The sequence below is a fragment of the Erinaceus europaeus genome, chromosome 15 (genome assembly GCF_950295315.1).
Source record: "Erinaceus europaeus chromosome 15, mEriEur2.1, whole genome shotgun sequence".
Taxonomy (NCBI): domain Eukaryota; kingdom Metazoa; phylum Chordata; class Mammalia; order Eulipotyphla; family Erinaceidae; genus Erinaceus; species Erinaceus europaeus.
The window spans coordinates 20,062,780-20,075,816 of NC_080176.1; the positions used below are offsets into that span (position 1 = coordinate 20,062,780).

A 13,037-nucleotide genomic window follows, 5' to 3' on the forward strand; every position below is an offset into this window, starting at 1 on the left:
CCCACTAGAGCAGTCATCCTGCAATAGGCAGCGTGTGTGTGTTTCTTTGAATATTTATTTATTTATTCCCTTTTGTTGCCCTTGTTGTAGTTATTGTTGTTGATGTCGATGTTGGACAGGACAGAGAGAAATGGAGAGAGGAGGGGAAGACAGAGAGGGGGAGAGAAAGACAGACACCTGCAGACCTGCTTCACCGCCTGTGAAGCGGCTCCCCTGCAGGTGGGGAGCCGGGGGCTCGAACCGGGATCCTTGCCCCGTCGTTGCGCTTTGTGCCACGTGCGCTTAACCCGCTGCGCTACCGCCCGACCCCCGATGTGTTTGTGTTTTACAACTTCCGTGTCCTGCTCTCTCCTGCCTGCTGCCTTGGCCAGAATGTTGTCAATAAGATCTTCAAACTCTACTCGGTTGGCTCGTTCTTTTCTCTTTTCTGTTCTCTCCAGCAGGCTGCAGGGCCCTGGGGAGACCTGGTCGCCAAGTACCCGTCCCGGCCGGCACCCCGGGGTGGGAGCAGGAGGCGGCCCGCTCACCTTTCACGAGCCAGGTGGCCGTGGCGGCGGACGCGGAGGCCTGGGCGTCGCCGACCCCCAAGCCCAGCAGGACGGCGTGGGTCGCCAGGGAGCCCGACAGGCTGGAAGCAAAAGCCTGGAGGAGGGACCCGCGGGGTGAGGCGGGGCGGGGCGAGGCGGGGCCCTAGCGGGTGTCGGCCCGCCCGCCGGCCGCGCTCACCTGCACCGAGTCCCACAGCTGGTAGCGCAGGTAGTCGGCGCTCACGCTCTCGGGGAAGCCCCGCGGCAGGAACACGGCCAGGAGCCCGCGGAGCAGCGCCTGCGCGACCCCGGGACGCCCCGCTCCGCCGCCCCGCCGCCCGCCTGCGGGCCTCCCTGCGGAGCCCCGGGACGCCCCGCACCAGCGCTGCCCCTCGGGCTCCCACTGCAGGCTCCCGTCGGCGGCGGCGCGGCAGCCACGGGCGGCCCCGGAGCCGAACTGCTCCCAGCAGAGCCGGGCGCCCAGGGCCACGTCGTCGGCCATGCCGGGGCCCCGCCTCCGGTCCTGACTCCACTTCCGGTCCTGACTCCACTTCCGGTCTGACCACGGCGGCTGCGGAGGGACAAACCTCCTTCGCGAATGACGCCCTCCGCGCTCAACTCCGGAGTTCAGCGAAGGAAAAAAGGTGTCGCTAAACGAACCCGTGCAGAATTTTTCGCTGTGTGATCTCGAGCGAGTCAGCGAGTCAGCGACTCGCTCTTTGGGCCTTGGTGCCATCTTTGTTGTGAGATCAGGGGCTATGTCTTTACTGTCTGGTGTCTAGCCCATAGTGGGCGCCTAAGAGGCATTTAGGGTTGCGTGCATATTTGGATCCCATGAGACCCCCGAGACCTTAAAAAAGCTGTCCTTTGGTTTTTCTTCTGGGTATCTCCGCCCTCTACTCAAAAATCGTCTGCTCCTCAGCCTCCCACAAGATCGAGAAAGTATTATTTCTGAAAGAATTCTAAGAACATCTCCCTGAAGAATGAGAAAACCAAGAGGGCTGGGAGACAGCATGGTGGTTTCTGCAAAAGACTTTAATCCCTGGGATTAAATCCCAGATTCAATCCCCAGCACCACCATAAACCGGAGAGGGAAACTGGCAAGAAGTTCTTGTGTGTTCATAGATGAGAGAGGGGGTTCCTAGAATTTGAGGGAGATGGTTTCTCTCCCCCGCAGCAAGTCACTCCTTTCCATCTGATGCCGAGTGCTGACTCCTACAGCAAGGAGTGGCTAAAAGCACCAGATACATGCAAGTGGGAGAAAGCTTCACTAGGGGTGGAGCAGTGCTGCAGGTGTCTCTCCTCTCTCTGTGTCCCTATCTCTTTGTGTTTCTCACCCGCTATAAAAAAATAATGGCCATCAGGAATAGGGGAGACACTGAGCCCAAGATAACCTGGGCAGCAAAAAAGTGAAATAAATAAGTAAATAAATAAATAAATGTCAGAGGCTTCCTATGACCATTATGGAAGAAGAACAACATGCTCCTCCAGATTTTTCCGTGGATTTTTCTTCACGTTTGAAAACAAAACAAGCCTCTTACCATGGCCCACAAATCCTTGTAGATTGGGTCCTGCCTTGTCTCTCAGTCTGTGCTCTCATTACTTGCCCTCTTACTCCCTCCATAAACTCCTGGAGGATAGGAGCATTGTATTTGAGACTGATAACATGCCCACTACCTTGCACAGTGCCTGGCACAAAGTGGGTGGGCACCCAATATCTATTTGTGGAGTCAATGAGTTTATTAGTTTATTTTCTTTGAGACATAGGTATTATTTCATTCTTCCTTTAGGCCAGGGAAACTGGGTACTACATATATATTGACCTCACAACTGTCCAGAGCTGAAAGGTAACAAAAACATTCATTTAATTGATGACTTATTTAGTGAGTAGCTGAAACTCAATGTGGCTTTGGAGCAAGACTCAAACTGGAAGCTAATGGTTTCAGAACTGTGCCATCTTTTTTTTTCCATTCCTTTTACCAGAGCACTGCTCAACTCTGGCTTATAGTGGTGCAAGGCATTGAACCTGGGACTTTGGAGTCTCAGGCATTAGCGTCTTTTTGTATCACCATGATGCTATATCCCCAGCCCTGTTTTTGCAATCTTTTAAAGAGTTATAACAAAAGTACAAGATTATTGCTGTAAAATATTTCACACAGTGACATATAGATAAGGCCAGAGCCTCTTGCTACTTGACCCTCTTCCCATTCCCCAAGTGTCAATTAATCCCCAGAAGTAAACATTGTTTACAGGATTTGAAAGAGGTCCTGTATATGCCAGAGAGCAAAAGAGAAGGAGGAGGAGGAAGAGGAGAAGGAGGAGGAGAAATAGGAGAAAGAGGAAGAGGAGCAGAAGAAGAGAAGGAGGAGGAGGAAAGGAAAATAAATGTAGTTTAATATTTTTTTTTGCCTCCAGGGTTATTTCTGGGGTTCAGTGCCTGCACTACAATTCCACTGCTCCTGGAGGACACCTTTTCCCTTTTGTTGCCCTTGTTATCATTGTTGTTATTATTGTTGGATAGGACAGAGAGAAATTGAGAGAGGAGGGGAAGACAGGAGGAGAGAAAGATAGACACCTGCAGACCTGCTTCACTGCCCATGAAGCGACCCTCCTGCAGGTGGGGGGGAGCTGGGGGCTCGAACCCGGATCCTTACGCCGACCCTTGTGCTTTGCGCCATGTGTGCTTAACCCGCTGTGCTACCACCCGACCCCTAGTTTAATGTTTAATGTTTGCTCCTATGCTCCCAGCCTCCTGGCCTGGGGTAATCTGCTCTAACTTAACACTGTCACTTAACACTGCCTTAGAGGCCTTTTCATCTCAGCACATGTCTCTGCTTCATCTATTCTAATAGCCATATGCCATGCTGTGGTGGGAGTGTGCCATCATTTCTTTAAAGAATTCCCCATGAATAGACATTTCAGTTATTACTGCCTTTCCATTATGACAGGGATTTGGTCATCTCCTTGTTCAGGCCTATCTATGCATTGACTATGAATATTTCTTTTTTTTTTTTTAAGAAAGCAAAGTTTTTTAAATATTTTATTTTTTCCCTTTTGTTGCCCTTTTTATTATTTTATATTTTTATTGTTGTTATTGATATCATTGTTGGATAGAAGAGAGAGAAATGGAGAGAAGGAGGGGAAGACAGAGAAGGGGAGAGAAAAATAGACACCTGCAGACCTGCTTCACTACCTGTAAAGCGACCCCCCTGCAGGTAGGGAGCCAAGGGCTTGAACAGGGAACCTTGCACGGGTCCTTGGGCTTTGCGCCACATGCGCTTAACCCGCTGGGCTACCGCCTGAACCCCCGACTATGAATACTGCTTTGAAACAGAGTTCAAAGCAGAATTGTTGGGTTGGAAGGTAGCTGTATTTTGCCAAAACTTTTCTAAGAACATTGACCAATGAGCGTTCCTACTGGCAGTATTCAAACGTACTTCGGGGCCAGGTGGTGGTGTACCTGAATAAAGCATATATGTTACCATGCTCAAGGAGCCAGGATCAAACCCCCATTCCCCACCAGCAGGGCGAAACTTAACAAGCAGTGCTGCAGGTGTCTCTCTTTTTCTTTCCCTCTCTGTCGTCTTCCTGTTTGACCTCTCTCTGTCCCTACCCAATAAATATATCATTGAAATATTTAAAATGCTCCTTATACTCAAGATATTTATTTACCATAGTCATAAACATTCCCTTGAGCACATTGATATTTTTTTAAAACATAAAGAAGCAGAGAGAGAAAGAGAGTGACAGAGACCACAGCACCAAAGCTGTCTTTACTGTGGGAGGGACCAGGCTTGAACCTGAGTTGAAGACACTTTACCAGCCCTTACCTTAGCATTTTAGTCTCCGCTTTGCTACTCTAAGCCCAGTTGACTACTGTGCTACTTTCTGTGGCTACAGTTTCTTTTTTCCTATTCTAGGCTTTGTAATTTTTATTTTCAGGTTTGGCTTATGATACTGCTGGGGACTGAACCTTGACCTGCTTCTTGGGCGGTTTCTTGCCACCTTCACAGCCAGACATGGCTCCTGCCACCCTCTTCCTCAGATCCTCCCACCGGAAGCTGCAAGTTCAGTCTTGATCATTCCCAACTAGTGCTGGGACTGTGGGATCATGTGGTAAGTACGTGTTGAACTGTATTCAAAAATAAATAAATAAACCCTGTACGTTGTGCCATTTTCCCCACCCACTGGCAATGTCTGAGGACTCTACTTGTCCCTTGTCCTCACTGACACTTTAACCAGGCTTTTCATTTTACAGTGGATGTGCTGACGGCATCTCAGAGCTTTAATTTGCACTTCTCTGATGGGTCATAATGTAGAACATCTTTTCACGTGCCTTATTGGCTCTGTGTCAATCGTTGTGAAGATCCGCACATGCCTATTTCAATGCTTTGATCTTTTTTTTTTCAAAAAGTGTGTTGTGGGTGGGAGAGACAGCATGATTCTGCAAAAGATTCTTATGCCCAAGGCCCCAAGGCCTCAGGTTCAATCCCTAGCACCATCATAAGCCAGAGCTGAGCAGTACTCTGATAAAAAAAAAAAAAAAAAAATTGTGAACTGACAAAATAGCTCACATGGCTAGTGCAACTACTTTGCTATGCTCAGGACCCAGGTTTGAGTCCAGGTCACCGCCCCCCACACACACACACACCACTATTAGAGGGAGCATTGTGTTGTGTTGGCTTTCGCTTTCTGTCTCTCTCTGAATAAATTGGCCTGAGGCAGTGAAGCCCCAGCAATGATCTTAAAAGGAAAACAAACAAACAAAAGAATTGAAAAAGAATCGGATTGTCTTATTGAATGAGTGACGAGAATAAGGCACACACCTTGTCATGCCTGTGACCGAGACTTGAGCCCTGGTGTTTGTGTTTCTGTCTGGAGCCTGGACACAGGGATGTTACGGCAAGAGAGCAGCAGCCTGGCCCCGGCTTGCTTTTCTTGGGTCTCTTGCTTATCTCTTTCTCTAGGCCCAGCTATCTCTCTAGCAACAGGGCCACCTCTCCCTCCTTTCCCTCCCCAAATTGACCTATCAGCCTCTCCCTCAAGGCCCAAGCACAGGGCGTTCCCCCCGCCCCCTTACGCTGGCACCTGCCAGCTTGTCTATATCTGGCTTAATGCGGAGGTGCGCACAGATCCTGAAAAGTCTAGGTGACACATACTTGGGACTGTCGGACCTCCAGGTGAGCTGATGGGGGCTGGGGCAGGGGGTGTTCTTAGAGCAGGAACAAGGTTTGAAAAGGATTGGAGGGCAGCTCGTCCTTGTAGGGTATCCCAGGACCTTCAAGAGGAGGGAGGGTAGATTGCAGAAGACAGCTGGAGACTTGGAAAGAGGCTACTTCATATTCTTAAACTCTCTCAATACCTCTCCTTCTATGTCTCTCTCCTCTCTCTCTCTCTCTCTCTCTCTCTAGACAAATGGCTCATCTTCAGACCAACAAGGACCTCATTGCCAAAGGAATCAAGGAGTTTACTGCTCTGCTGGACCAGCAGGTGAGCCCAGGCACATTTATTTATGTTTCTTTATGTTTTTTTAATATTTATTTATTTATTCCCTTTTGTTGCCCTGTTGTTTTATTGTTGTAGTTATTATTGATGTCATCATTGTTGGATAGGACAGAGAGAAATGGAGAGGAGGAGGGGAAGACAGAGAGGGGGAGAGAAAGAGAGACACCTGCAGACCTGCTTGTGCACCACCTGTGAAGTGACTTCCTCTACAGGTGGGAAGCCAGGGGCTTGAACTGGGATCTGTATGCTGGTCGTTGCGCTTTGTGCCACCTGTGCTTAACCCCGCTCTGCTACCACCCAACTCCCGGTTTGTTTATGTTATAACAAACTCATAAGACTTCACATCCATACGTGGTATGCATGAGTCACTACACCCTCCACCAGAGTTCTGTGTGCCCACCTCTGCCCCCCCCAAAAAAAAACATAGTTTTCACAAAGTCCAAGAGTCCAAGAGAGAGTTTGGTTACCTTTATTTGACTTATATGAGAGAGACACAGAGAAAAAAAGACCAGAGCACTGCTCATCTCTGGTTTATTTTTTTAATATTTATTTATTATTGGATAGAGACAGAGAGAAATTGAGAGGTGAGGAGGAGATATGGAGGGAGAGAGACACCTGTAGTCCTGCTTCACCACTCATGATGTTTTCCCCCTGCAGGTGGGGGCCAGGGGTTTGAACTTGGGTCCTTGCACACTATAATGTGAGGGCTTAACCATCTATGCCACCACTTGGCTCCTTCTCAGCTCTGGTTTATGGTGGTGCTGGGGATTGAAACTGGGACCTCAGAATCTCAGACAGGAAATGGTTTTTGGTTTTTATTTGTTTGTTTACAGAACCATTATGCTGTTTCCCCAGCCCCATTTCAGTCATTCATATTTCACATGTCAGTGCAACTCTCTGGGAGTTGTCTGTTACCTCTCTGCTTCTTTTCACTTAGCACAGTCACCTCCAGATTCACCCATTTTGTTCCCAATGGTATGAGCATTATCTTATTGCTTGCATAATAATATTTTTTTAAAATATATTTAACTTTATTTTAATTTCACATACACACATCAATGATCTCCTTTGACTTATGGTGGTGCTGGAAATTGAGCTTGGGACCTTTGGTGAATCTGGCATGAAAATATTTTTGCTGTCTCCCCAGCCCTTCAGAATCATATTCTCCTGACTGTATGCTCCATATCATCTTTATCCAGTCATCTGTTGATGGACACTGAGATTACATCCACATTTTATTTTGGCTGTTGTGAATGCTGCAGCTTTGAGCATCATTCACATAGTCTTTTAAATTAGTGCTTTCAGGGTTTTTGGATATACAGGCACTTTTTTTTTTAGAGAGAGATTGTGAGACAAAGAGAAGTAAAAACAATGAGGGGTGGGTAGGAGAGAGACAGAGAAACAGGGAGACACAGCACTGTCCACCACCTGTGAAACTTCCCCCCTGCAAGTGGGGACTGGGGCCTTGGTAATAAGTGTGCTCTACTGGGCGCATCACCACTGGCCCTCAGGTGCCTTGTTTTGAAGGACAGGCCTGAGAGTGCTGGCAGGTGGGCGTGGGGAGAACAGGGAAACTCATTCGGAGCAGGGAGAGTCGTGGGCATATTGATGGAAACCACTAGGACAGGGGATACCAATCAGAGAAGAAGGTGGGAGTTCTTGGGGTGCTAAGGAGTGTGTGTTGGGGAGCTGCTTCTGAATCACATCGCTGACCCCCGTTTCCTTGTCAAATCTCTCCCATCCTCTCAGGTCTTCTCACATCCTTTCGTCAGTGAGGAAGACATGGTGGTCATAGTGAAGGACTGGATGGACTTGTATACCAACTATTACACAAACCAACTGACGGGGGAGTGTCAAGAGAAGGACATGGCTCTTCAGGAACTGCGGGAAGGGATGTTAGCTCTGTCAGAACCTTTCCTCGACAAATACAGGGAACACATCAAGTCCTCGTGAGCATCCTCCCCACCCACTGCTCCCTCGAAGCTAGAGACACTTAAGGCACGTCTCTGTGCTCTTTGATTCCATGGGCTCTGTTCCATGGTGTTACTCTGCCTTGATGCCTTGACACCTCAATAAAGACCAACACTGGATCTCCTGGCTCTTGGCTTCTTCAAATGTTGAACTCTACCTTGACCCTGGGGACTTCTCTTCTTAGACCAGAGGGTGTCTCAACTGCTAGAGCACACAGGTTTCCAAGGACCCAGGTTTGAGCTCCCCCACCCCATCCCTACCTGGGAGTGCCTGTAGGCAGGAAGCTTCACAGATAGTGAAGCAATGCTGCAGTCCCTTTCTGTCTGTCTGTCTGTCTCTGTCTAACTCTTTATCAAAAAGGAAAACAAAAATGACTACCGGAAGCTGTGGAGTTGGGCAGGTCCCAAGCCTCAATGATAGCCCTGGTGGAAAAAATTAAAAGAAAGAAAAAAGAAAGAGAGAGAGAAAATGCTGTGAAGGGTAGGTTAGGGTGGGGTATGTGGGTGGGGGAACTATAGAAGAAAGAGGGATTTTGAAGCTTTCCAGAAATGGTAGTCTTCTGACATGCTTATTTAGAAGAGAGCAGTTGAGACACTCCCAAGCTTGGCCACCCTGGCTGGGCAGAATCAACATTTCCCCTGCTGCTGGTTCTCAACTCCTGCCCTTTGCCCTAGCTTGAGCAAAGTTCTAAGATCTTCTGAGTCTTGAGCCTGCCCCAGCCTACCTCTCCAGAGTATCCCTCTAGTTTATTTATGTATTTTTTCCAATACCAGCACTGCACAACTCTCGCTTACAGTGGTACAGGGGATCGAACCTGGGCTCTCAAAGCCTCTGGCATGAAAGTCATTTTAATAACTATTATGCTGTCTTCCTAGCCTGTGCCCTCTTGTTTAGCATTGGAAGGGATTTTTGGGGAACCATTCAACACAGCCCCTACTTTTTAGGTGGCAAAACTCCTGGCTCTATCTTCTCTGGGCCCTCACCCCAGAACAGAGAAACAGAGACTCTGGCCCACCTTCCCTGATGCCCTCCACTTCCATCACTCCCTGGAGTAGGCTCATTTTCCTCTGACCTCTTGACTCTGTGCCTTGTTTAGGGCTCAGAGGTAAAACCAGTCTAGGCCAGGCTCATGAGGTGTGTGTGTGTGTGTGTGTGTGTGTGTGTGTGTGTGTGTGTGTGTGTACAGTCCATGTTTCCAGATAGAAAGACAGAGGCCGGGCTAGAGAGACAGAAAGAAACAGACCACAGCACTAAAGTTTCCTTCAACGCTGTGGGGCCCCGGCTTGAACCCGAGTCCTGTACACTATCCAAATGAGCTATTTTTGCCAGGCCTCTTAAACTTGTAATACATAAAAATGGGGAGTCAGGTGGTAGCACAGCGGGTTGAGCGCACGTGGCACAAAAGCACAAGGACCGATTAGGATCCCAGTTCGAGCCCACATGCAGAGGAGTCGCTTCACAGGCAGTGGAGCAGGTCTGCAGGCGTCTCTCTGTCTCTCTTCCTTGCTATCTCCCCCTTCTCTCTCAGTTTCTCTCTGTCCAATAACAAATATATTTTTAAAAAATTAAAAAGAATTAAAAAAATACATCACATGGAAGAGCTGGGACAGAGGCCACGCTATCTCTACGTCAGCTTCAGGGCGGAGACAGAGGGCAGGAGGGGCAGGCTGAGGAGGCAGTTGCGGCTCTGCTCATCTTTATCTGTATTCTCTCTCTGCCTCAGGAAAGGCTTGGGGTTGAGAGTATGTTAGTTATTTATTTATTATCTATTTATTATTTTTCTCACCATAAGCTACAGAAAGGTCTTCATTCTGGATCTATGTGGCCCACCTCTGACCTTTGTACCCTGGCTTAAGGCCCAAAGGCAACAGGCACCGCACCCCTCCCCCACCCCAGTTAGCCTTCCAATGTTGGTTTGTGAGGAGGACACCCCAGAACCCACAGGAGAGAAAAGAGTGGTGGCCTCCCAGGCAACCAGCAGGCTCCTCTGAGAAGCAATCAGTGGCCATGGCAGAGGCCTGGGCCTTCCCACAGCACCCCTCAAGTGTTCTCAGTTCATAATGGGGTTCCAGGGTCTGCTCAGGGGGCAACAGCCTCAAACAGGTCTTTGTGAAAAACGAGACCCAGATAGGAACCACATGAGAAGAGCATTATGGGCTGGGGAGACAACGTAATGCTTAAACAAAAGACTTTTTTTTTTAATTTTAAAAAAATATTCCCTTTTGTTGCCCTTGTTTTGTTGTTGTTGTTGTTGTTATTGATGTCGTCATTGTTGGATAGGAGAGAGAGAAATGGAGAGAGGAGGGGAGACAGAAAAGGGGAGAGAAAGATAGACACCTGCAGATCTGCTTCACCACTTGTGAAGCGACTCCCCTGCAGGTGGGGAGACGGGGGCTCGAACCGGGATCCTTTCACTGGTCCTGTGCTTTGCGCCATGTGTGCTTAACCCACTGCGCTACCGCCCAACTCCCAACAAAAGACTTTTATGCCTAAGATCCCAAAGGTTCCAAGTTCAATCCCTAGTACCACCAGAGCTGAGCAGTGTTCCAGTGAGAGAGAGGGGGGGAAGAGAGAATGGCATTAAATTCAGTCTATTCCTGTATGAAGGGTAACAGGGTAACTGAAGCTTCTCTGGCTCAGCTACTGCAGGTGAACTTTCCATACAGATGGGACATCCAGCCTTGAGAGCTCCTGCCGGGTTAACGTGAGGGTGTTTCTTCCCGCGAACATGCTCAGGATGGAGCAGGGGGGCTGCCCGTCGAGCTCCAAGAGGTTCTGAGTGAGGGATCCAACCCCCCAGCCAGAGGGGGATGGTGTCACACACTGACCCCTCACTCTCTCCTCACCTAAAAATCAATTTATTTGTATTTATTCCAATCACCACGGAAGTGGCTACCAAGGCCATGGAAAGAATGTACCCATTTTTGCACTAATGAGATGAAGAAGCACTCAGAAACCATTGCATAAAATGTTGCCTGTCTCTGGGGAAACTCCAAGAGATAAAGAGTAAATTAGTAAATTCCAACACCAGACCATCTTGGGGTGGGGGGTGCTAGCAAAGCTATGTGTGAAATTTCACTTTCTAGTAATACAGCAAGATTTTTAAACATTATTTATTTATTATTGGATATAGACAAAGATTGGGGAGATAAAGGAGAAAGAGAGAGAGAGAGAGAGACAGGCGGATAGAGAGGGAGAGAGAAGAACACCTGCAGCCCTGTTTCACTTGGGAAGTTTTCCCCTGCAGGTGGGGACCAGGGGCTTGAACCTGGATCCTCACTCACTGTAATATGTGTGCTTAATCAGGTGCGCCACTGCCTGGCCCCACACAGCAAGATCTTATTTCCTCATTACTGAGTCGTAGATCAACTACAAGCAACAATCTCCGTTAGTCTTCCCCTGTCAAGTAATTTGAGAGGTTTAGACTCACTTTTGGGATGAAAGAAAGGACTCAGACAGAATTAACATTAAAGTTCTGACCCAAAGACAGGTAACAGCTGCTGCATGTGGAGTTCCTCAAGGGAGGAAGCAGGATGCCAGGGCTGCAGCTGCTCTGGGGAAGACAGAAAGACAGGCAGACAGACAAAGAGTAGTGCCCCCTAGAGGAAAAGGAAAGTATGTTGTTCCACAACCACTACTTTGCTCCTTTCTCTCTCTCCTCTCTCCTCTCTCTCTCTCTCTCTCTCTCCCTCTCCCTCTCTCTCTCCCTCTCCCTCTCTCTCTCCCTCTCCCTTTTCCTCTCCCTCTCCCCCACCTCCTTTTGACACCAAGCTTATCACTATGCCTTCATCTCCTTACCAAACCCAGGTCCTCTGCATGGTAGTATTTGTACTCTACCACTTGAGCTACCAAATGGTCCCCCAGCCACTCAACTTTTCAAGATGCTGGCAAGTCTCGCTTCTCCTGGAACTCACTTGAATCTGCGTCACACGAGGGGACGAAGCCCACTCACTCTTGACTGGAAACCTACAAAAGTCAGGACCCCCAGTGAAGGACAGATGGTGTCCTGTGAAAATTGAGAAAGGCAGGAGCTTCCAGAGCAGACAAGCTTGGAGTGTGGAGAGGACAGAGGAGACCCCAGTCTCCAGCCCACGGGGCAAGAACTAGAGAAAGTGAGACTCTGGGGACAGAGTCAAGATGGCATGAAGTCAAGATGGCCTGAAGACAGCACCTAGGGTGACTCTCCTAACATATGTAAATAAATAAATAAATAAATAATCTTCAAATCCTGACAGTTCTAAGTGGAAGCAGGATTTCTAGACCTATAGAGGAGGGGACAGAGAAACCGTGGTGGAATATTGTAAGTCATCTATGAACTGGCAAAAGGGTGCTGAAAAAGACAAAGGAGAGCTGAGCACTGCCAAGTTGCAGATACTATCCAACATGTCCCAAAGTCTCACTTCTGCAGAGCCCTTCCCCATTAGGGAAAGATAGAAACAGGCTGAGAGTGTGGATCGACCTGCCAATGTCCATGTCCAGCAGAGCAGTTACAGAAGCCAGACCTTTCACTTTCTGCACCCCATAAATAATTTTGGTTTATACTCCCAGAAGAATAAAGAATAGGGAAGTTTACAATGGAGGGGATCAGACACGGAACTCTGGTGGTGAGAATTGCACGGAATTGTACCTGTTATCAGGACATAGGCCACAATGCCCTCACTTCTGGTCTCTCCAGCACCCAGAGGTGCTGCCAAGACATAGAAAACTGTGACCGAGTTCTTGGTCATTATAACAGTGAGACCACTTGTGGCTGGAGAGACAGCATAATGGTTATGCAAAGAGTCTTCCATGCTTGAGACTCCAATGTCCCAAGTTCAATCCCCAGCATCCCATAAACCAGAGCTGAGCAGTGCTGTGGTCTCTCTATCTCTCTGTATCTCTCATTAAAATAAATACATAAAATATTTTTTAAAAAGGAGTGAGACTACTGAGAAGTAACCAGACTATCTTGGAGATAAGATAGACATTTATTGGACGGTTGGAAAATTCAGAGATAATAGAGGGGGAAAGAATAGCTGTAGTGACCCCTTTGTG

At 48.3% G+C, this 13,037-nt stretch overlaps 2 protein-coding genes across 8 annotated transcripts in view; one reads left to right on the forward strand and one right to left on the reverse strand.

Moving 5' to 3' along the window:
* Positions 1-1,071, reverse strand: part of RUSF1 (RUS family member 1) — a 14,961-nt gene extending 13,890 nt beyond the window's left edge. For both annotated transcript variants that reach the window (XM_016191272.2, XM_016191270.2), the window contains exons 1-2: positions 727-1,071; positions 528-642 (exon numbers count right to left, since the gene is read on the reverse strand). In XM_016191272.2, coding sequence (XP_016046758.1) covers positions 528-642; positions 727-1,029 — 418 coding nt within the window. In that variant the 5' untranslated portion in view covers positions 1,030-1,071. The remainder of the gene's footprint in view (positions 1-527; positions 643-726) is intronic.
* Positions 1,034-8,122, forward strand: AHSP (alpha hemoglobin stabilizing protein). 6 transcript variants are annotated; one of them, XM_060173122.1, is made up of 5 exons: positions 1,118-1,171; positions 2,318-2,374; positions 4,470-4,643; positions 5,939-6,017; positions 7,782-8,122. In XM_060173122.1, exons 4-5 carry the CDS (start codon positions 5,943-5,945, stop codon positions 7,983-7,985), a joined length of 279 nt encoding a protein of 92 aa, XP_060029105.1. In that variant the 5' UTR covers positions 1,118-1,171; positions 2,318-2,374; positions 4,470-4,643; positions 5,939-5,942; the 3' UTR covers positions 7,986-8,122. The 6 variants fall into 6 exon arrangements, with proteins under 6 accessions (XP_060029106.1, XP_060029104.1, XP_007530107.1 ...); XM_060173123.1 differs by lacking the exon at positions 2,318-2,374 and having other exon boundaries at positions 1,034-1,171; XM_060173121.1 differs by lacking the exon at positions 2,318-2,374 and having other exon boundaries at positions 1,054-1,171; positions 4,448-4,643.
* Positions 8,123-13,037: the final 4,915 nt, after the last annotated feature.

Excerpts from the sequence above, each read along its gene's own strand:
- AHSP (XM_060173123.1), top strand. The coding sequence starts at position 5,943 with ATGGCTCATCTTCAGACCAACAAGGACCTCATTGCCAAAGGAATCAAG. Across the intron at positions 6,018-7,781 it reads CTGCTCTGCTGGACCAGCAG|GTCTTCTCACATCCTTTCGT; the intron begins GTGAGCCCAGGC and ends CCATCCTCTCAG.